The sequence below is a fragment of the Crinia signifera genome, chromosome 4 (genome assembly GCF_055691185.1).
Source record: "Crinia signifera chromosome 4, ASM5569118v1, whole genome shotgun sequence".
NCBI classification, from domain to species: domain Eukaryota; kingdom Metazoa; phylum Chordata; class Amphibia; order Anura; family Myobatrachidae; genus Crinia; species Crinia signifera.
Genome location: NC_139220.1, coordinates 171,469,732 through 171,491,840, shown reverse-complemented (window position 1 = coordinate 171,491,840; position 22,109 = coordinate 171,469,732). Strand labels below are relative to the sequence as shown.

The 22,109-nt window shown below is 41.6% G+C and overlaps 1 protein-coding gene across 2 annotated transcripts in view; it reads right to left on the bottom strand.

Moving 5' to 3' along the window:
- The window catches only part of COG5 (component of oligomeric golgi complex 5), a 334,884-nt gene that overhangs the window by 109,209 nt on the left and 203,566 nt on the right, over positions 1-22,109 (bottom strand). For both annotated transcript variants that reach the window (XM_083182966.1, XM_083182965.1), the window contains exons 8-10: positions 14,237-14,402; positions 6,200-6,312; positions 6,047-6,124 (exon numbers count right to left, since the gene is read on the bottom strand). In XM_083182966.1, coding sequence (XP_083039092.1) covers positions 6,047-6,124; positions 6,200-6,312; positions 14,237-14,402 — 357 coding nt within the window. The remainder of the gene's footprint in view (positions 1-6,046; positions 6,125-6,199; positions 6,313-14,236; positions 14,403-22,109) is intronic.

Below are 22,109 nucleotides of genomic sequence, written 5' to 3'. Positions count from 1 at the left end.
TATATATAGTGTACAAAGGAAAAACACATACTCCCCTGACAATACTGTGATCAAAAACAATAGCACACGAGGGGACGCAGTGTCCCAAAAAAGGTGTTTAAAAATAAACTGTGGATACACTCTTAATTCAAGAGGTACAATTTATTAATACATGGATAGAATAAAACATAAAACATTAAAGAAGCAAACCAACACTGATATGTAAATCCAGATCACAAAAATCCATCAAAGCCCGGGACAATAATAAAGTGCATAGGGTCTAACCCTAAATTGGTGCTGCCGTGGGCTTTGCCATAATTAGAAAGAAGGGTCCCTGGCTGGAATGCTCAGCACCCCCACCGTCTATTTAAATGTCTGGGTGTCCCCAGGCTTGAAAGTGCTGCTGTGGATAAAGTGCTATGTGATCAAAGTGCAATGTGCCGGGTCAGATTCGACGAAATCGCAGGGCTCCTTCCTCAGAATCGGTCTCTCAAGAATCCAATATTTATACTCATCTCAATTAGTAGAAAAAACGGTACTTATGTAGTATCTGGGCTGCCGATTTTTTGATTGTATGCCTTAAGTTAAGGCATACAATCAGATGCGATGCGATGCGATATCGCATCGCATCGCATACGACCATGCGATGCGATGCGATGCGATGACCCGATTTTTCCATAGGATTCAATGTTAAAATGGACTGAGTCCATTTTAACATGGAATTCAATGGGAAAAGGGGTCCTTTTCATACCCCTACTATCCAAGTGGGCATGGAGTTGGATATAAACCTGTGGCGAGTGTAGCGAGCCACCGAGCCCGAAGCGTGGCGAGCGAAGCGAGCCCCGCGAGGGGACGGTATTCTGTGTCCCCTCGCGGGGCTCGCTACGCTCGCCTCGCTACGCTCGCCACAGGTTTATATCCAACTCCATGCCCACTTGGATAGTAGGGGTATGAAAAGGACCCCTTTTCCCATTGAATTCTATGTTAAAATGGACTCAGTCCATTTTAACATTGAATCCTATGGAAAAATCGGGTCCATCGCATCGCATCGCATCGCATGCGATATGGTCGGGTGCGATGCGATGCGATGGACCCGATTTCAAAATCGGCAGCCCAGTTACTACATAAGTACCGAAAAAACATCCTACCCGCATTTTCACCAACCAGAAGTGACGCGTGCGTTCCACACACCGCTATCGCTTATGTTCCATTAGGCGACCATCTTATCTTGCCAGGTATTAAACATGCTCTGGCCCCCGGAATTTATTCAGGTGTGTTGATGTTTTCCATGGATGGCTACTATAATGCTGTAATAATATAACCACGGCCGTCTTCATTTGCATTTAAAAGTTGCTGGTGGCCATGTCTTTTGCGTTCCACCATTCTTTTCATAGGTGGGCGGCCTGATTTATTTATTTTTAGCTAATCTTCACATACCAGCAGCCATATTTGAGTTATACTGTGTCCTTTTGTAATTCATCACAGTATAAAAGTCAGAAATCCCACAACTCCCCAACCTTAATTATGCTGTAATTTGTATTACAGCAAGGTCCATTTAATTTCATCCAGGAGAATAATGTCACAAGAAGCAGTATCAAGGGAGGAGGTAAGAAGAATCATAATGCAGTCTGGATCAGGATGTGAGTAAGTACACTGGAAGCTCCGGCAGAACAGGTGCTGAAGTCCTGGTGTGAGCCTAATACTCTGGAACTGAATAGTGCCCAGAGTCTACCTTATAAAGGGAGGAGATTTGAAATTGGTGATAACCTGACACCACATTTGCATATGCCTTGTTAAAATGGAGAAGAGCAGTATGCATATCCCTTTGGGAACACCTGCAGTCACCAACTGTAACAATCTGGAGCATTCCGCACAGCGGTTGGGAAGAGGAGACACCAACAACCTCGCAGCAGCTTTGGCATTAGAAGACCAGCAGAGGGAAGGTGTATTACTAAGGTGGTTGCCAGATAGCAGACTGATAGCAAGAGCTACTCAGGAGGAACCAGCACCAATGAACCTGATAAGAAGAAACTGGGCTTCAAAAAAACTGACAATGGGCTGCTAAACGATCCAAAGCATAACAAAATTGCAGCAGACACCATCATCATCTATACAATTTTTTATTAAAAATGGCATAAGGGTATTATTGTTAGCTATTTGTCCAGGAGTCAAGAACACAATAAATCCACTATCCCTGAAAACCTGCTCTTCACTTCTATAAAGAAATGTTATTTGATTTGTTTTATATGCAATATATGGATACCTTATTTAATGACCCAAACGATCTGTGGTTTGGAAAAACTTAATTCCAAGCTTTATGGCTCCTTCTAGATAACCACATGGTATACTCTCTGAGTTTTGAAAGGATACTCAGCCACTCTTAGTAGGAGACATTTTTGGTTTGATTCGATTTATTAGAGAACTTGACTTGTTGCTTTGTCAATTTATTTAAAACCAGCTCTCTATTGTTAATTTGAGTAGTATGGATTATTTCTTGTCACACCATGTCAATAATCTGTACTCTGCTGTAGGTATTTCGGTGTGTCACAATTGCAGCTTTTACACAGATGCTGCAATCTAGGACAGCGGGGTTGTAACTGTGCAATTATCTTACTGCCACTGGCATGCCTTTCAGCATCAGTTTCTGTTGTGTTCAATTGTTTCTGTGATTTGCATAATCCCCTCCCTCCTGTGGTCAGCACAGATCTATACCAGAAGTAGTTTGTCCCTCTTAGTTTCTGTAGCTAGCTAGCAATGCATTCTGGGCTATAGATGATGCTAGTAGCCATTTGCATTCTCCACATGGACTCAGGCAGACATACTTCACATGGTCCAGCCTGATACAGCATTCGATGGTGAGTTTATCACTCAAAACTGTGTCACCATGAACCTAATTAGACAGTTAGGCATGCCAGCTGTATTAGTTAGACTAAAGCATGTCCTTTACCCACAATGTTAGGTTGTATGCACAATGTTATGTGTACTGCATGTTTACCTTGCATTTTTCTATGTGCAAATTGTAGAGTACAAGAGGGGTTTTGTTAGTCGCACAAGACACAATTGGAAATAGGTGGACCCCCTAGGGTTGATTGTTGTATTTCATTTACTATGTACAATAGTGGGGGTGTGCTACCATCGGACATAAGGAGTTTACAAGATCAAAGAAGAAAAGAGATGTCCTGTATCGGTGCACCAAATAAGAATAAAACTTAACCTTTGTTATTTATTTTTTAAGAACTGCGAGATACAATTTTTGACATATAACAACAAACAAGGGTGGGGTTTACACAATTTAAAACCAAGGTGGCAGGCAGATGTTGCAAGAACTTTAATCAATTCAGCTTCCTCAGGGCCCGAGGAAGCTGAATCTGCGAAGCGCGTGCCGGCTAGCGGTGCATGGGCAGATGTTTGCAGTCTTTATTATTTTTCATATTTATGCATTTTGATTATGTACTTAGACAGTGACTTGCCGCAATAGCCTTTGTAAAGGCGCTCACGACTGAGTGTGTTATTCCACTTGGAGGCGACTCCATTGGCCTTGTGCAGCAAGATACCCAGGTGGTGCACAAATTTAACCCCCGCCACTGGGAGCCCATACTATCCATCAATAGAGCGTTTCCATGCTGGATAGTGTACCTCTGTACACGAGGCAACCTACATTAGAAGGTTGTGGGCAGTCTGCACCAGCAAAGCACGCCAATACAGAGGGGGCCACAGCATCGAAGGGATCCTCCTATCATGAGTTAATAGTGATAATTCACTCATACACTGTTCAATTACCCCAGTGTGTGTTGATCCCCATCCGATGTTACCTTCATTCTGTAGGTGTGCCAACCCCACTCATTGATATGTGAGCATGCGTCACTGAGAGCTCAATACAGAAGAGGTTTTTGTGAAAGAAACCCGCTCTCACATTATATTTCTTTTTCTGCACAGACCAGGAACACACTGTTTCTAAGACACATCAGTATTGATTAAAGTTCTTGCAACATCTGCCTGCCACCTTGGTTTTAAATTGTGTGAACCCCCACCCTTGTTTGTTGTTATATGTCAAAACTTTTATCTCGCAGTTCTTAAAAAATAAATAATAAAGGTTAAGTTTTATTCTTATTTGGTGCACCGATACAGGACATCTCTTTTCTTCTTTGATCTTATGTGCAAATTGTAAATGCATGTTTATGCTTTGTTTACAGTTTTACCGCATTTCACTTGTATATGCAACTTCACATCAATATAACAATTCACGTCTATGCAACATTACGTTATTACATCATCTAATCAATCATTGCATATATACGTGATCCCTTTACTGAATAATAAATACCGTTCTTCAGACATCGTATCAAGATCGATTATTGGAAAGTAAAGGAGGATTATGCTGCAAGTTTCGAATTTGCCAAACGGCTTAGTGAGAGACTGAACAGCCACCATGAAGCAGAATAAGATGAAAAGGAGTAAAATATGAAGATGATGTTGAATAAGAGGAAGATGAATAAGGTGGTGGTAGGTGTGTTTAGGGAGTTAGTTTTTACTTAAATTTAGATATACACAACGTACCAAAATACGTAGTTTGGTGATCATGTAAAACATTATAGACCGATGGCTGCATGCTATACTTACTTTACTTAATGCTATCTTTTTAATTTGAGTATAATTATTTCCTTTTTTTATATATTTCTGCTCACGTTTTTCACAAGAATAAGAATAGAAATATACTACTTACACTACATAGCATATTGTATGTTTTAATCCTAAGCAGTAAAGGGATCAGACTAAATCTGATTACGTTTTGATCCTCAACCTTCTCGTTCACAAAGTATGAAGCTCATTAAGGGTGGATGGATTAAAATTCATATTAATTGGTTTGGTGTCTTTTGACAGAGTTATAAATTGCTAGTCTGTACTCTGAAATCCTTAAATAATTAATGTAATGTGTCTCTCAATACACTTTTCACTTTTGTTTTGTCTAAACAAAATGTGCTTTAAAACTATTTATTGTAATACCACTTCTACAATCATCAATACCATTTTAACATTTCACTTTCAACAATATTATGTAGTTAATAGCAATTTAGTTATTTATGATGCATACTGTATATACACATTAGTCCATTAACTGATCTATTAAGCAGTCTACATTACTTGATGCAGCGATACCACCAGCCTGAGGAGCTGCTGCCGATGCATGGGAAGATCCTGGCCAGCAGGACCCCCAGCCGCTACACCCCGGGCAGACGCCAATGCAGAGAAGAGGATCCTGGCCTAGAGTGGAGGATCCCAGGCCTACAGAGGAGGTCCATATTTGCCTGCACTGCAGTGGAGACTCCAGGCATGCAGGCCCCGGCTGAAAGCCCTAAGGTGGACTGTGAAGTCTGTCCGCCCCCACGGAATGTCCCATCTCCGGGTGAACTCAGCGGCCCAGGAGGATCCCCATGGAGGAGGTATTTCTCCAGAAATCGGGCCAGAGAGGGCCTCACTGACTCTCCCACTGGATTTTACAAAAAGGCAAGTATTACACAATCTGGACATTTCTAATATGGAAAAGCCTTACCAAGGCAAGTAGAGCCTCAATTTGTTATCTGATTACTGCTACAAGTCTCTTTTTTTTAAAGAAATAAATTGCATGAAACTAAAAACCCTTTTGAAATATAGATCATGTATCAGTCTTTCCATCATTGAAACACAAAATGATTTCTAGTTGTTTTCCATTGTAAATCAGTGTAAATTATAGTATACCCCTTCACCTTCCTTTCACACAGATTCACGAACATTGCTTCTTGAGGCTCTTCATATCCAAAAGGATGGACTATAACAAGGCCTCCTTCCACAAGGACATTTGTAAACTAAGGGTGACTATTGATCTGAATATCTGTCTTCTCAAAGATTACATATTTTTTAATTATTAAATTTATTCTTTACCTTGACACACCTGACCACTTTTATTCAATATTTTCTTAGCGCAGTCAAAATCTCTTCCTACCTTTTTTTCTCATTGTATTGGGACTGTCTTTTATATATCTTTTCTTGCTAAATGAGAACTATGTCTACTTTGCAACGTGATGCTCACCTTTGCAATTTCATCAATAAAGCAAACATGGGACACAGGGTCTCTCTTCTTCATCAAGACCTTCTGAAGATGCTGTACCTGCAATACACATTTATATGTGAGATCACAATTTCTATAGCATTTCTCCCAGTAAGCGTGTGGTGTGACTATTACCTGGACGCAGGCTGCATAAATTTGGTCCATTAATTTCTCCAGATTTGTCCAAAGTGCAGCTCGAAAAGCAGCTGTGTTCCCTGGCTGGGGCATAGCTGCACGACCTGGGGCTCCTAACCAAACAAATGAAGACAACTACATTTAAAAAGGCAAAAAGATTATAGTCTCCTTCGATATAACAAAGCATGATGCAGGTGTTTTTGAAAATGCAGTGGCTACAAAGGGAACTCCCCTGTTGCGATTTTACCTTCCTGTATTTACATGTTCTCAGTGAGCATTTAAAATAATACAATAAATGAAAGCTCTAACTTAATACGAAAGAAAGTCCTGACACTCATTACATAAATAACTCTGGCCTCAATACTTACATTAATTGTAATTGAAGCTACAGTGTGAGCCCATGGCCAACTACCACAGTATCATGGGTGACAGCTGCTATTACCCATGCTGCTCTGGGCGCTGCTATGCCCTGCTGTGCCTACTAAGAATTTTCATTGTGAAAAGGAGAATTGTGTGGTCTTCAGTAAGCATGGAACTTAATGAGCTTTGTGCTGAGTTTCCACAAACACCACAAGCCATCTGATGCTCCAGAATGTCATGTACACAAGCCAGAGTTGCCAGGCTCCAAAATTAAATTGTGCTTTGAGGACATTTGTGAACTCTGATGTTACCTTCTGAGCAAGAAATTAAGAAATGACTGCAATGGAGAAGAGGATGATTATAACCCTGCAATGTAAGTAAGTTTCTAGAAATTGTTTAACATTTACCATGTTTAATAAGGACTGATGAACACCAATTTCAGATGCGGTCAGCATAATGAAAGCTTCCAGGGCGTAACAGTATGGTGTGCTTGTTGACTACTTGCAATATTAAGAGGTGTATCAGACATTGGTAAAACTTTTTTTCACTTGTTCTTGGAGATCACTTATTGAGCGCTTTACTGGACATTGTTACACATCATCTGGTTTGATGGCATTTTATGAGGTGTGGTATATCAACATTCATAATGAGAATGTGATCTTGGTCATTTGCCATTTTTGAGTTGAGACTTTAAAAAATAAATAAACACTATGAATGAATGAATAAATAAATGAATGCCTGCATGCATGCATGTCTTCTTCCTCAGATTCTCAGCATTTTAGTGCATTAGCAGTGTCAGATGACATCTTGGGAAGAATTTTATGGTTGGATTAGTGCAGTGCTCTGCTCATTGGTGTAATCGTGTGGTGGGATAAATGACAGGCAGGGTTTAGGTGCTCCATAAGCTTTACTTCAAAAAAGGTGCAAACATACATTACATTTACATGGGTAGAGTTATAGTGGGATATATATATATATATATATATATATATATATATATATATATATATATATATATATATATATATATATATATATATATATACCCTGTCTCCTTATGCTGTTTTGTTGATATGCTGAATTGGATATCTTCTGCCTTGAGAATGGTCCAGATGGACCAAAACGTCGGCAGGCTCCTTTTTTGACCAATAAAGCAGGGACATCCTGTTCCTGAGACACACTTGTGTTTGTAGTCTGGTGAGTGCTGTATTACCAGCATATGAGCGTCATTGAGGACGGCTTTGTATAGCGCTGCGCTATGCAAAGCCGTCCTCCCCCACTGACAGCGCCGGGCAGGGGGAAAGCCTCTCAGTGTTTATGCACTGAGCGGCTTTCCCCCAAGCGATGATAGTGATCATCGCTTGGGGGAAAGCCTCTCAGTGTTTATGCACTGAGCGGCTTTCCCCCAAGCGATAATAGTGATCATCGTTGTCCATACACGCTGGGCATAATCGCCCAGTGTGTATGGACCTTAACAAAGAAACACTTTAACTAGGTTTTTGCAGAGGGAGACTTGTAATTGTTTTTTTTTTTTTCTTAAATGAATAATTTAAAACCACTTGCAGCAGCTATTTTAGATGGGATTACAGAAAGAAATTGGCCCATTGAGGTACTCAGTACACAAAAGGACTTAGGTTTAGCAATATAAATCTCCAGATTAAGTATGGTGGGGGTTTTTCTTACTTCCTCCTTGTGCTGTCAATACTAATGAGTCAAAAACTTCAGGAATACAAAAGATGACAGACAAATATTCAATAATGTACTGTAGAGGCATTACAAATTTAAGATTTATCTAGTCATGAGAAGAATTGCTAACCCTAACTTTACATTTCTCGTTATGTTAAGTGTATGAATGAGAGGAACAACAAAAAAAATCAAACATATTTATTGGAGAGGAGCAGAAGTCATAATACTTTGCTTCTTCCCTGGCTGACCACCAGAAGTTGATCAGTGTATGTTCTTTTAGTACCTATGAGAATTTTCTGAAAATCCCCAAATGTAGACCAGACAGTACATCTTCACAGGAAAGCAATTAATTTTGTTTGGTACTGTACCATAGACCATGGTACAGTTGCTTCACAAAATGATGCAATCTTAAACATACTTGTTGCTGAGCTGAAAGGAAATGGAGAAGATGTAAAACTGAATTAGGAGTATAGGACTATAAACTGGCACAGAATACCAATTACTTGGACTTTCCTCCACTTTAGATAATGGGGGTCATTCAGGTTGACTTTCGCAGCTTTGTGAGCCAACTAAAGCCGCCCACATGAATGGCCGCCCCCCAATCGCACACCAATTTTCTCTGCACGCATGCGAATGGGTGTCTTTCATAAACATCCATTCGCAGCTGTGTGGGGCCAAAATCATTCGATGGTCACCAACCATCGAATGATTTCTTAAGGGTTCGCAAATCTAAGTCAATGTCTGGTGATGTCAGCTGCCCGCCCCCGTCATCTGCGTCTCGGTGCCATTAGCATGGGAACGCCCATGAAATGCGGGACATTCCTGTGGGTGTGACCCACCCACTCCATCTGTAAACGGGCCAGTGACTATACAAGTTGTCGAGTCCGTTTGCATACAGAGCCTGAAAATGTGCATAAATAGAAGCAAGGGGGGTACCCTTATCTGCACCCAAATAACCTAAAGCCGCAACTCTGGAGGATCCCGTTAGGTGGGATCTAAGTTTTTAGAGATGAAGACAAAAAGGGGAGGGGTTCAGAGTGTGCTATGAGTAACTCATAACTACAGTATGTGATAAAATTATTTTTATTTGTAAAAGGCTTTACCCTTTGGGTATAATATTGTATATATACAAAATAAAAGCAAGTATACAGTTCAATACATTCTTGTGTGTGGTTCTTTCACAGCATATAATGAAGCATTTGTGTTAGGCCCATGTGCATAAATGCATGCACAGTAGCAAAACATTGCTCCCCCGTGCGAGCACACGGGAAAGAAAATAGATCGGAATGACCTCCAATGTACAGTGGGAGCAAAATCTGAGTTTAAGGAGTATTGTAGCTTGCAGGCAAGAAAAAAAACATCTGCAAGAAAGCGTTGCAACATTGTAATTACATTTTTAATGGATGAGAGGAGGATTACACCCTTTTGGAGAGAATGTAATACATGCAAATTCATTGACAGTAGTTCAAATGACTGATATCCTCCGCTAAGATAAGGTTTGTGGGGTTGCAAAGGTATACTCTGCATTTTTTTCCTGACAGTGGTAGAATTCCTAAAGTGGGAAGTCCAAAGATGGGCAATCAGAGTTCTTGAGACTCCAAAGAGTGGGCAGCAGTATCCATGGGATTGGATAGAATCAGCATGCAGGAATGCTGTAGGAGTTGGTGAATTGTAAGGTAGGTCAAAGCTGGGGCCTAGAGTAGCAGAGCATTGGCCTGGATGAAGTAGAAACTGTCCAAGCCAGCGAGCCAAAAAGAGTGCAAAAAAACAGGTACAGGTACCAGACAAGAGATGGGGAGGACAGGATTAAGAAGGGATTAGGACAGCACTATTGGTGCTTTGATTTGTGGGCCAGATCTGGGATAGTTCTGTGTGATAACAATACTTAAAATTGTTTGGTCAGCAAGATCAACTTGTACAATGTTCATCTTAACAGTATGATCCCATGAAATGCTGGGCGTTCCCAACTGATGTTTTGTATCTGCGCAGATGCGAACTACATGTTTGCTGCCCTGATTACACCTGGAAATGCGGGCAAGGGGAGTGTGCGTCTGCAGTGGGGGGCACACCCCACTGCAGACACACACCCCCCCTTGCCCGCATTACCAGGTGTAAGCAAGGTAGCGAACATGTAGTTCGCATCAGCGCAGATACAAAACATCAGTCCCCTGCGAACGCACAGGGGACCAAAGAAATTAAAATAAAAGTATATAAAAGTATAGTCAGAAAACTGAGGGAGAGACAAGTACATTTACAGAGAAGAAAGTCCTCACAGAACTCTCAACACTGAAAGTGGATAAATCAATGGGGCCAGATGGGATACATCCAAGGATACTAAAAGAGCTTAAAGGGGAGCTGGTAAAACCAATAACAGAATTCATCAACCAGTCACTAGCTACTGGAGTAATCCCAGAGGACTGGAAAACAGCGAATGTAGTCTCACTGCACAAAACTGGAAGAAAGGAAGAGGTAAGCAACTATCGACAAGTGAGCCTTACATCAGTAGTAGGGAAATTGATGGAAACACTCTTAAAACAAAGAGTTGTAGAATATCTCAAAACCAGCAATTTACAGGATCCAAAACAGCATGGGTTTACTGGGGGAAGATCATGTCAAACAAATCTTATTGACTTTTTTGACTGGGTGACTAAAGTAATAGATCAAGGTGAGGCTGTAGATGTAGCTTGTCTAGACTTTAGTAAAGCTTTTGACACTGTCCCACATCGCAGACTGTTAAATAAACTTGAAAGCTTGGGATTGGATTCTAAGATAGTTGAATGGATAAGAGCGTGGTTGCAGGACAGAAAACAGAGTTGTAGTAAACGGAGTACAGTCAAAGGAGGGAAAGGTTACAAGTGGAGTACCCCAGGGATCTGTACTTGGACCGATGATTTTTAATATCTTTATTGGTGATATTGCAAATGGAATTGAGGGTAAAATGTGCCTTTTTGCAGATGACACAAAGGTATGCAACAGGGTAGACACACCAGGAGGGGTAAAACAAATGATTGAGGATCTAGGTAGATTAAAGGAATGGTCAAGAGCATGGCAACTACAGTTTATTGCCAAAAAATGCAAAATCATGCACTTGGGTCTCAGAAATCCAAAGACTAAATATAGTATAAATGGCACTATAATGGAAACTACTGAGGAAGAGAGGGATCTAGGTGTCACTATTTCAGGGGACTTAAAAGCAGGTAGGCAATGTAACAAAGCAATGAAGAAGGCAAGTCAGATGCTTGGTTGCATAGGGAGAGGTATCAGCAGTAGAAAGAAAGAAGTAATAATGCCACTGTATAGGTCATTGGTACGACCTCACCTAGAGTATTGTGTTCAGTTCTGGAGGCCATATCTCCAGAAGGATATAAATACATTAAAGACTGTACAAAGAAGGGCAACTAAAATGGTGCATAGCCTACATCACAAAACGTACCAGGAAAGACTAAAAGATCTTAATATGTATACTTTAGAGCAGAGAAGGGAAAGGGGGGACATGATAGAAACTTTCAAATATATCAAGGGTTTTAACAAGGTACAGGTGGGAGACATTCTTCACAGGAAGAGGAGCAACAGAACACAAGGACATGCACTGAAACTAGAGGGAGGAAGATTCAGGGGAAATGTGAGGAAGAATTACTTCACAGAAAGAGTAGTAGATAAGTGGAATAGCCTACCATCAGAGGTGGTAGATGCAAATACAGTAATTTAAACATGCTTGGGATAAGCATATTGATATCCTTAAAAAAATAAGGATCAAATATGGTTTGAGGTAACATGTTTAAAAAAGGGGTAGACTAGATGTGCCAAGTGGTTCTTATCTGCCGTCAAATTCTATGTTTCTATGTAACCCCCATATTAAGGAAAATGTAGCAAAAAAAAAAAAAGAATGTTTCAAGAGCCAGCTCCTGTAACTCACGATATCCACATTCTCTAGCTCAGTGGTAGCCAACCCTAGCCCTCGAGAGCTACCAACAGTTCACATTTTCCAGACAACCTAGCTGCTGCACAGCTGCACTCATTAATCACTGACACATTTTAAAAGATACACAGATGGAGCTAATTAGCTCACTTGTGATTCTGTGAGGAGACCTGCAAAACATGCACTGTTGGTAGCCCTCGAGGACTAGGGTTGGCTACCCCAGCTCTAGCTGATCACTTGATGCAAAAACATCAGAACAAAGCGGTTTGCTAGATTGCAGGAGCCTTTCAGATAAAAAATATTCCAAAATCCATCAAATTTTAGAGTGTATCCAATGTCTGCCAAGTTCTTTAATGTGAATCATCATTACCAAAAATCATTTGATTTGAGAGGAATTGTGAATTTCATTTCACATTGAGACCAGCCCAATTTGTCATTGCTTGGTGTTGGTAACGTCTAGGTTATTAACGCTGATCACAGGTTTGCCTTTTCTTTTTATTAGTGGGTGCAATGGGTGTCCAAGCTGATAATTATCTTCTTCAGGATGATTCTTGCACCAGGGTTTATGTACCCACAAGAAACAAGTTTGATGACTCAATGTACTGTAGGTCATATCTCTGGGGGAGACTTGCCAGTACCTAGCAGAAAGGAATGTGGGCAACAGATACTGGAGATCTGTGTGGGTGTTCATGTCCCCCCTGGGAAGTGTAACCATGGTTACAGGTACAACCACCATCTTTGGGGTAAGGGTAGAGTTACATACTGCCACTGCCCTGAATCCAAGCCCCGATGGGGACCCACATTTTTCATTCATAAATGGACAAGGGTACCAGTTGGTAAGTGACCATGATAGCAGGCTAGTGGCTATACAGAAGGGGGAGATCCAGCATCACATTTGGGGGTCTGGTGCTTTGTAGTATGGAGTCCTCCTACCCTACTGTAAGACCTGGAGTGTCATGGTGCCAGGGACAATCCATGTGATACCCCATACTGTCCCTTTTAAAAATATGGTAATAATGGGGGTGGCCAAATTACTGCCTTGCTCTAGGTTACAAAAACACTAGTTTTGGTCCTGCCTTACTGTACTTGCATGCACTTCTTCCATCTAACCACACATAGTCGGCTACAATTGCAATTTAAGTTAAACTTTTTATTTTGTGTTGTTTTATTGCACATGCTTCCAGATCATAGCACCGCAGCATATCTGATCTAGTCTTTTATACATTTGATTTACAGTAATTAATCTACAAACACAATAAATAAAATAGATAATTCTTTCCATACGAGTTATAACTTTTATAAGAGTTTGTCAAATTGGAATTGTATTAATTACCAATTACACAAACCTTGAAATAAACTTCACTTATTTTTACCATCAATTTGACAAAACCCGTACATAAAATATTGGTAACAGGATTATCAGTATTTTATTTTAGCAAAATATGTACAATGGGACCCAGAGTTTTGTCACTCTGATAATTTAATTATTGTGTATGCAGTGGCTTCAATTGAATACCTAATTTGCATTTGTAAAACATTTTTATTAAGTAAACAAATGATGAGAGAAAGAACAAGCACACTATTATGCTCTATAGGTGGTCATTTACATGTGTAAAAATAAAAACCTGGTGCTAAATGTCTAAATTTACAAAACAAAGCACCATGTGGAAACAAATGGAGATGTAAAACATGGAAACAGATATGAATTACCTTTTAAAAATCTTCCCTGCGATTTAAAATGAGATCAAAGGAACATAGAAATCTAAAGAATGAAATGTTCTACATATTTTGTGTAGACTGGAAATGCTCACTAGAAAATTAATGAAATCATAACAAAAAAAAACTTAGAAATGCATTTCAATCAAACAGAATTTTGTATATAAAATAGCTTTTAGCAAAAAAAAAAAAAAACTGCTAAAAATTTGATGCTAAGGGTGCAATATGAAAAAATAGTAATGCTGTATTTAAATAGAACTGCATAAAAGAACAAGAGAAAAACACTTATGGTTCCCAGCTGGCTGCAATGATGAAATGATAGATTTTTCTTCTAAGTATTAAAACTTATTTTATACCTCTCTGGACAGCTTGTGATGTTTGCGTCAGAACTTTGATATCTAGAGCATTGTTGATATTTTCGTCTAGTGTGGTGCAATAGCCTTCCACAACGCTAGTGATGATCTCCTTCAGTGCTCCCAGATTGTAGAACACTTGAAGAGCTGTCCCAACTTGTGTTGGATTCTAAGGAAGGAAAATTACACATAATTAGCACAGAAAATCTTGCAGTTGTTTCAATTAAGAACAGAGTTGAAAACCCATCGCTAATTTCCAGGGATAGTTTCAAGATATAATTATTGGCCCCAGAATTTACTTCTTGTCTTTAGTTAAAATGTCTCAATTTCTTTGTCTTGGTCAACTACACAGCAGAATAATACCTCTTACTCTGTATATTATTTTTTTGGAACAAACTTTGTTTTTTTGTGGCATTCATAATTACAATGCACAAAGAGCCTAATTCAGCATGGATTTCTAATTAGAGAAAAAGCAGCTGCCTGCAATCAAAAAAATTGCCACCCAGAAAGAAAGAATAAACACCCATTGCAAAATTGTGAATGCAGAGCAAATAGCAATGCATTCAAAGATCCATTTGCAAAAAAATATGAAACACCAAAAAGTTTTTTCCATCTGCGCCAGTCTAAAGCTTTCACGAATGCTCAATGTGAACGAACACAAGGAGTCATTTGATTATCGGCCAGACTGCAAATTCTCTGATGCTGATTAGGCCCATATGGCGTTATGTGAAATTACAAGTATGGTGTTGAAAATTTATCTGGGGTTCTAAGTAACAGTTATAGACTGTCATTTGGAAGCCACATAAATATAATTTTATTTTCATTAATAATTTTATTGGCTTACAAAAGTAGAGATATAAACAATATGACCACTTTGCCACACAAAACACAACAGAGCAAACCATATCTTTTTTTTTTTCAAATTTTAGGAAAACTATTAAAAACACAAATTATAGATAGGTTAGCACAATTTCTTATACACTACTTTTCTTATTCTATGTGCTTTATCAAAGCAGATTGTTTTAAACTAGTAAGCCTGCTCGAAGCAAAAGCTTTAAAAGCTAGTGTGCTACCTTTTTTGTTTGTGCATGTGTGAGAGAGTGTTTTGGAGACTAACAGACACTAGACACATATATATATATATATATATATATATATATATATATATATATATAAAACGCAGAATACGTATAATAAACGGACTATGAATGGCAACCAATATGACAGTGACTTTAAACTACAGCATTCCAGTTTATTTTATCGTTGAGACCATGGGGGTGGATGGTATTTAACCTAAAAATCCACCTGGATTCAGCAATCAATAACTTCTTAGCCCTATCTCCTCCACGTGGGGATTCAGGGATATGGTCAATCATAAAATATTTCAAGGAGGCCAATGAGTGACCTTTGGCCTTAAAGTGACGAGCCACAGGCTGATCTATAGATTTACCCAAAAGGGACAAATCTATAGCAGATCTGTGGAGACCCATCCGCTCCCGGAAAGTTCTGGTGGTCTGGCCCACGTAATAGTAGCCACAGGGGCAAACTATCACGTAGACCACATGATCTGACCTACAGGTGAGTACCTGTCTGATCTGGTACTCTTTTGAGGTATGAGGGTGTTTAAAAGTTTTACACGGTTTAAGGTACTTACAGGTAATGCAAGACAGGCAGCTGTAACAGCCTGGGGGCTTCACGTAAGTGTTGGGAGCTCTAGGGATGCCCATGCCGGTTATGTCTGTCTTCATAAGCCTGTCTTTCAGATTGCGGCCTCTGCGGAAAGCTGCTAGAGGGCGCACTGAATTAAAACACCTCAAGTCAGGGTCACTCTTCACAATGGGCCAAAGCGCTTTGGATGCTAAATGGATGACAGGACTGGCAACCGAATATGTACTGATCCAAGGTAATACTTTGGATTCCTTGGGTTTCTTAGGCTCCAACAGAGCGGATCGGGACATGGACATCACCTCTGCCTTCTGGTTACTCAGTAGGCCAACATCATAGCCTCTAGCTGTAAATTTAGCAATAAGGTGATCCAATCTATCGGATAAATCCGAATGGTCACTCACAATACGGGCAATCCTCATCATTTGGGACCGAGGAAGACCCCTCTTGAGGGCCGGAGGATGGTGGCTAGAGGCCATAAGAAAGGTGTTTCTGTCGACATTTTTGTAGTAAATATCAGTGGACAATATCTGATCCTTGATACACACTGAAACATCGAGGAACTGCATCACCTCTGAATGACAGGAATATGTAAATTTAATGGGTGAGTCCCTCGAGTTAATGTCGACCATCAGTGTCTCAAAAGCCTCCTGTCCACCCGTCCACAAGACAAACACGTCGTCTATGTAGCGGGTGTACAGGAGTAAATGCTGGCTGACCTCTGGATTATTGAGGAACAACTCCTCCTCTTGTTTAAACATATAGATGTTGGCATACGAGGGTGCTACCGCGGAACCCATGGCACACCCCCGTAGCTGTAGGTAATACCTACCATCGAAAAGAAAAAAATTTCTTTCCAGGGTCAACTCCAGCAACTTCAAGAACAACTGATGGTTGAACACCGTATCGTCCAGATACTCAGACAGAAATGACCGTACAGCCTCCACACCTCCATCGTGAGGTATGGAGGTGTACAAACTAGCCACATCCAAACAGCACATAATAGTGCCTGGAGGAACAACAGATAATGCAGACAACAATTGCAAAAAACTGGTGGTATCTTTAAGGAATGATTTTTTGAAAAGCAAAAGGGGCTGTAACACATAATCAAGGAGCTGTGACACAGCTTGGTACATAGAATTACGAGCAGCTATGATAGGACGCCCAGGAGGATTCCTGGCGTCCTTGTGCAGCTTAGGGAGAGTATAAAGCACGGGGACCACAGGTGCCGCCACACTGATTCTGTCCCGAACTTTAGAAGGCAGTACACCCTCTGCTACTGCTGTGGACAAAATCGAAGTCAGTTCTTGTTTGAACCTTGGGGTAGGATTGCTGGGCAATTTCTTATACACCACTGTGTCGGCAAGTTGACTATAGATCTCAGCTCGGTAGTCACCAATGTCCTGTATGACAATGGCCCCGCCCTTGTCGGCGGGCCTGATCACGATATCGTCATATTCACTAAGTTGTTTTAACGCCAGGGACTCCATCTTTGTCAAGTTCTTAGACACTTTACCCGGAGCTGAGTTGAATTTAGAAACCGAATCATCCAGCAATCTACCAAACGTTCTAATGGAGGGGTTGGTGGAAACCGGGTCAAACTTTGAACCAGAACTGGAGGATAAAAAATTATCAAATAGTCCCCGTGTAGCTGTAGCTGACTTGTGTTGAAAAAACTCCTTCAACCTGAGTTTTCTCATAAATCTGTGTTGATCACATCTCCATTCGAATTGATCAAAAAAATTTGTGGGCACATATGTCAATCCTTTGTTCAGGACAGCAAGCTCAGTGGTGGAAAGGCAGCGTTTGGACAAGTTGAAGATTAGGGTTTCATCTGTACTTTGCGAGACGGATTTCGCCTGGGCTCGCTTGTTTTGTTGCCCCCTACGGGTGGCCGGCCTCTTACACCCTGGTGTGTACCAGGGGCTGCTTGGCCTAAAGGGACATGGGACTCAGTGGTGTCATCAGACTCTGACACAGCGAAATCGCTGTCGCTGGTAGCATTAGCATTATGCTGACGGTCCCTATTCTTCCTTTTATATTGCCAGGGTTTGCGACGACGGGCTCCCGTGTCGGCATTCCGCTCAGAGCGATCTCCAGTCAACCAACCATAGACTTTATTATCGTCATAATCAGCTTCAACGATCTGCCTCTTATTCCGTTTGAACTTCAGCAAGTCCCTCTTATATGCTTCACACTGTGTTTCCAATTTTTGGAGCCAGCTCGCATTTGCTGGGTCATTCAGAGTGGAGTGATGATCCATCTGAAACTGTGCAATTTTAGCCTTAGTCATCTGCAGTTCCCGTCCAGAGCCTAAGAAACCCAAGGAATCCAAAGTATTACCTTGGATCAGTACATATTCGGTTGCCAGTCCTGTCATCCATTTAGCATCCAAAGCGCTTTGGCCCATTGTGAAGAGTGACCCTGACTTGAGGTGTTTTAATTCAGTGCGCCCTCTAGCAGCTTTCCGCAGAGGCCGCAATCTGAAAGACAGGCTTATGAAGACAGACATAACCGGCATGGGCATCCCTAGAGCTCCCAACACTTACGTGAAGCCCCCAGGCTGTTACAGCTGCCTGTCTTGCATTACCTGTAAGTACCTTAAACCGTGTAAAACTTTTAAACACCCTCATACCTCAAAAGAGTACCAGATCAGACAGGTACTCACCTGTAGGTCAGATCATGTGGTCTACGTGATAGTTTGCCCCTGTGGCTACTATTACGTGGGCCAGACCACCAGAACTTTCCGGGAGCGGATGGGTCTCCACAGATCTGCTATAGATTTGTCCCTTTTGGGTAAATCTATAGATCAGCCTGTGGCTCGTCACTTTAAGGCCAAAGGTCACTCATTGGCCTCCTTGAAATATTTTATGATTGACCATATCCCTGAATCCCCACGTGGAGGAGATAGGGCTAAGAAGTTATTGATTGCTGACTCCAGGTGGATTTTTAGGTTAAATACCATCCACCCCCATGGTCTCAACGATAAAATAAACTGGAATGCTGTAGTTTAAAGTCACTGTCATATTGGTTGCCATTCATAGTCCGTTTATTATACGTATTCTGCGTTTTATATTTGTTTAAGTATTCATGTTATGTGGTTTTTGTATTTATCTCCTAGGTGTCAGCGATGGCTAACGTGATGCAGGCTGGCTTGAGGAAGTTACCGCTGGATGACACGCTGGGACGCAAGCGGTGCTGGTTGCCTAGCAACCGGACCTCTAGCCCCGGCCGGAAGCATGTGTGCGGATATCCTGCTGGCTGAGTCTGACGGCGTGTGCCGCGCTGGACGCAGTGGGAGCGTTCAGGTTGTGAGTATAAATGTCATTTTCATGTTTGTATCTGTGCTGTAGGTTTGTCCTGAAGAAGGGGTTTAAGTCCCCGAAAGCTTGACATTATATCTGCTTTTTTCTAAATTGTCATTTGCCTCCTGAGTGCCATTATTCCTTTGGATATTGTATTGCTCACTATTTGGGCACCGGGGACCGTTGCTGCTTATACAGAGTGCCGGCAGTTTTGGAATTTATCCATATCGGAGTGGCATTGCCACGAAGTACTGTTGCAGGGCACCCATTGAAATTTGACTGTTTATATTACTGAATGATCTTCATTTAAAGGACATTTATCTTTACTCCCTGACTGTCTGGATCCTTGTGTTATCATGGACCACTCAGAGGTGAGGGCATCCCAGGACGCACCTGGATGCCGGAATATTTCTGTACCTGTTGGTACTAAGTTTATGTATACTCCTGCGGAGATTAATGGCATCCTATTTGCAGTTGACCCACTACTATCCGACGCAGAACAGAGCATTGATGAAGTGCATAATCACCTGTTCAAACTAAGACGCCGTGAGATTGACTTCCTGTTGCATGGATCCTCGCTGTCCGATTATTATCGGGCCAACAAAATTCCGCGAGGGTTTCGCATTAAGAATACACCCACGATCGGGCGACATAGCCCTGACTTCGTCTGCAAATGGGTGGGCATACTCAATCGTGCCTCCATGGACCTGATGGTTCTAGTAGTCGAAGAATCTGGACGGGAACTGCAGATGACTAAGGCTAAAATTGCACAGTTTCAGATGGATCATCACTCCACTCTGAATGACCCAGCAAATGCGAGCTGGCTCCAAAAATTGGAAACACAGTGTGAAGCATATAAGAGGGACTTGCTGAAGTTCAAACGGAATAAGAGGCAGATCGTTGAAGCTGATTATGACGATAATAAAGTCTATGGTTGGTTGACTGGAGATCGCTCTGAGCGGAATGCCGACACGGGAGCCCGTCGTCGCAAACCCTGGCAATATAAAAGGAAGAATAGGGACCGTCAGCATAATGCTAATGCTACCAGCGACAGCGATTTCGCTGTGTCAGAGTCTGATGACACCACTGAGTCCCATGTCCCTTTAGGCCAAGCAGCCCCTGGTACACACCAGGGTGTAAGAGGCCGGCCACCCGTAGGGGGCAACAAAACAAGCGAGCCCAGGCGAAATCCGTCTCGCAAAGTACAGATGAAACCCTAATCTTCAACTTGTCCAAACGCTGCCTTTCCACCACTGAGCTTGCTGTCCTGAACAAAGGATTGACATATGTGCCCACAAATTTTTTTGATCAATTCGAATGGAGATGTGATCAACACAGATTTATGAGAAAACTCAGGTTGAAGGAGTTTTTTCAACACAAGTCAGCTACAGCTACACGGGGACTATTTGATAATTTTTTATCCTCCAGTTCTGGTTCAAAGTTTGACCCGGTTTCCACCAACCCCTCCATTAGAACGTTTGGTAGATTGCTGGATGATTCGGTTTCTAAATTCAACTCAGCTCCGGGTAAAGTGTCTAAGAACTTGACAAAGATGGAGTCCCTGGCGTTAAAACAACTTAGTGAATATGACGATATCGTGATCAGGCCCGCCGACAAGGGCGGGGCCATTGTCATACAGGACATTGGTGACTACCGAGCTGAGATCTATAGTCAACTTGCCGACACAGTGGTGTATAAGAAATTGCCCAGCAATCCTACCCCAAGGTTCAAACAAGAACTGACTTCGATTTTGTCCACAGCAGTAGCAGAGGGTGTACTGCCTTCTAAAGTTCGGGACAGAATCAGTGTGGCGGCACCTGTGGTCCCCGTGCTTTATACTCTCCCTAAGCTGCACAAGGACGCCAGGAATCCTCCTGGGCGTCCTATCATAGCTGCTCGTAATTCTATGTACCAAGCTGTGTCACAGCTCCTTGATTATGTGTTACAGCCCCTTTTGCTTTTCAAAAAATCATTCCTTAAAGATACCACCAGTTTTTTGCAATTGTTGTCTGCATTATCTGTTGTTCCTCCAGGCACTATTATGTGCTGTTTGGATGTGGCTAGTTTGTACACCTCCATACCTCACGATGGAGGTGTGGAGGCTGTACGGTCATTTCTGTCTGAGTATCTGGACGATACGGTGTTCAACCATCAGTTGTTCTTGAAGTTGCTGGAGTTGACCCTGGAAAGAAATTTTTTTCTTTTCGATGGTAGGTATTACCTACAGCTACGGGGGTGTGCCATGGGTTCCGCGGTAGCACCCTCGTATGCCAACATCTATATGTTTAAACAAGAGGAGGAGTTGTTCCTCAATAATCCAGAGGTCAGCCAGCATTTACTCCTGTACACCCGCTACATAGACGACGTGTTTGTCTTGTGGACGGGTGGACAGGAGGCTTTTGAGACACTGATGGTCGACATTAACTCGAGGGACTCACCCATTAAATTTACATATTCCTGTCATTCAGAGGTGATGCAGTTCCTCGATGTTTCAGTGTGTATCAAGGATCAGATATTGTCCACTGATATTTACTACAAAAATGTCGACAGAAACACCTTTCTTATGGCCTCTAGCCACCATCCTCCGGCCCTCAAGAGGGGTCTTCCTCGGTCCCAAATGATGAGGATTGCCCGTATTGTGAGTGACCATTCGGATTTATCCGATAGATTGGATCACCTTATTGCTAAATTTACAGCTAGAGGCTATGATGTTGGCCTACTGAGTAACCAGAAGGCAGAGGTGATGTCCATGTCCCGATCCGCTCTGTTGGAGCCTAAGAAACCCAAGGAATCCAAAGTATTACCTTGGATCAGTACATATTCGGTTGCCAGTCCTGTCATCCATTTAGCATCCAAAGCGCTTTGGCCCATTGTGAAGAGTGACCCTGACTTGAGGTGTTTTAATT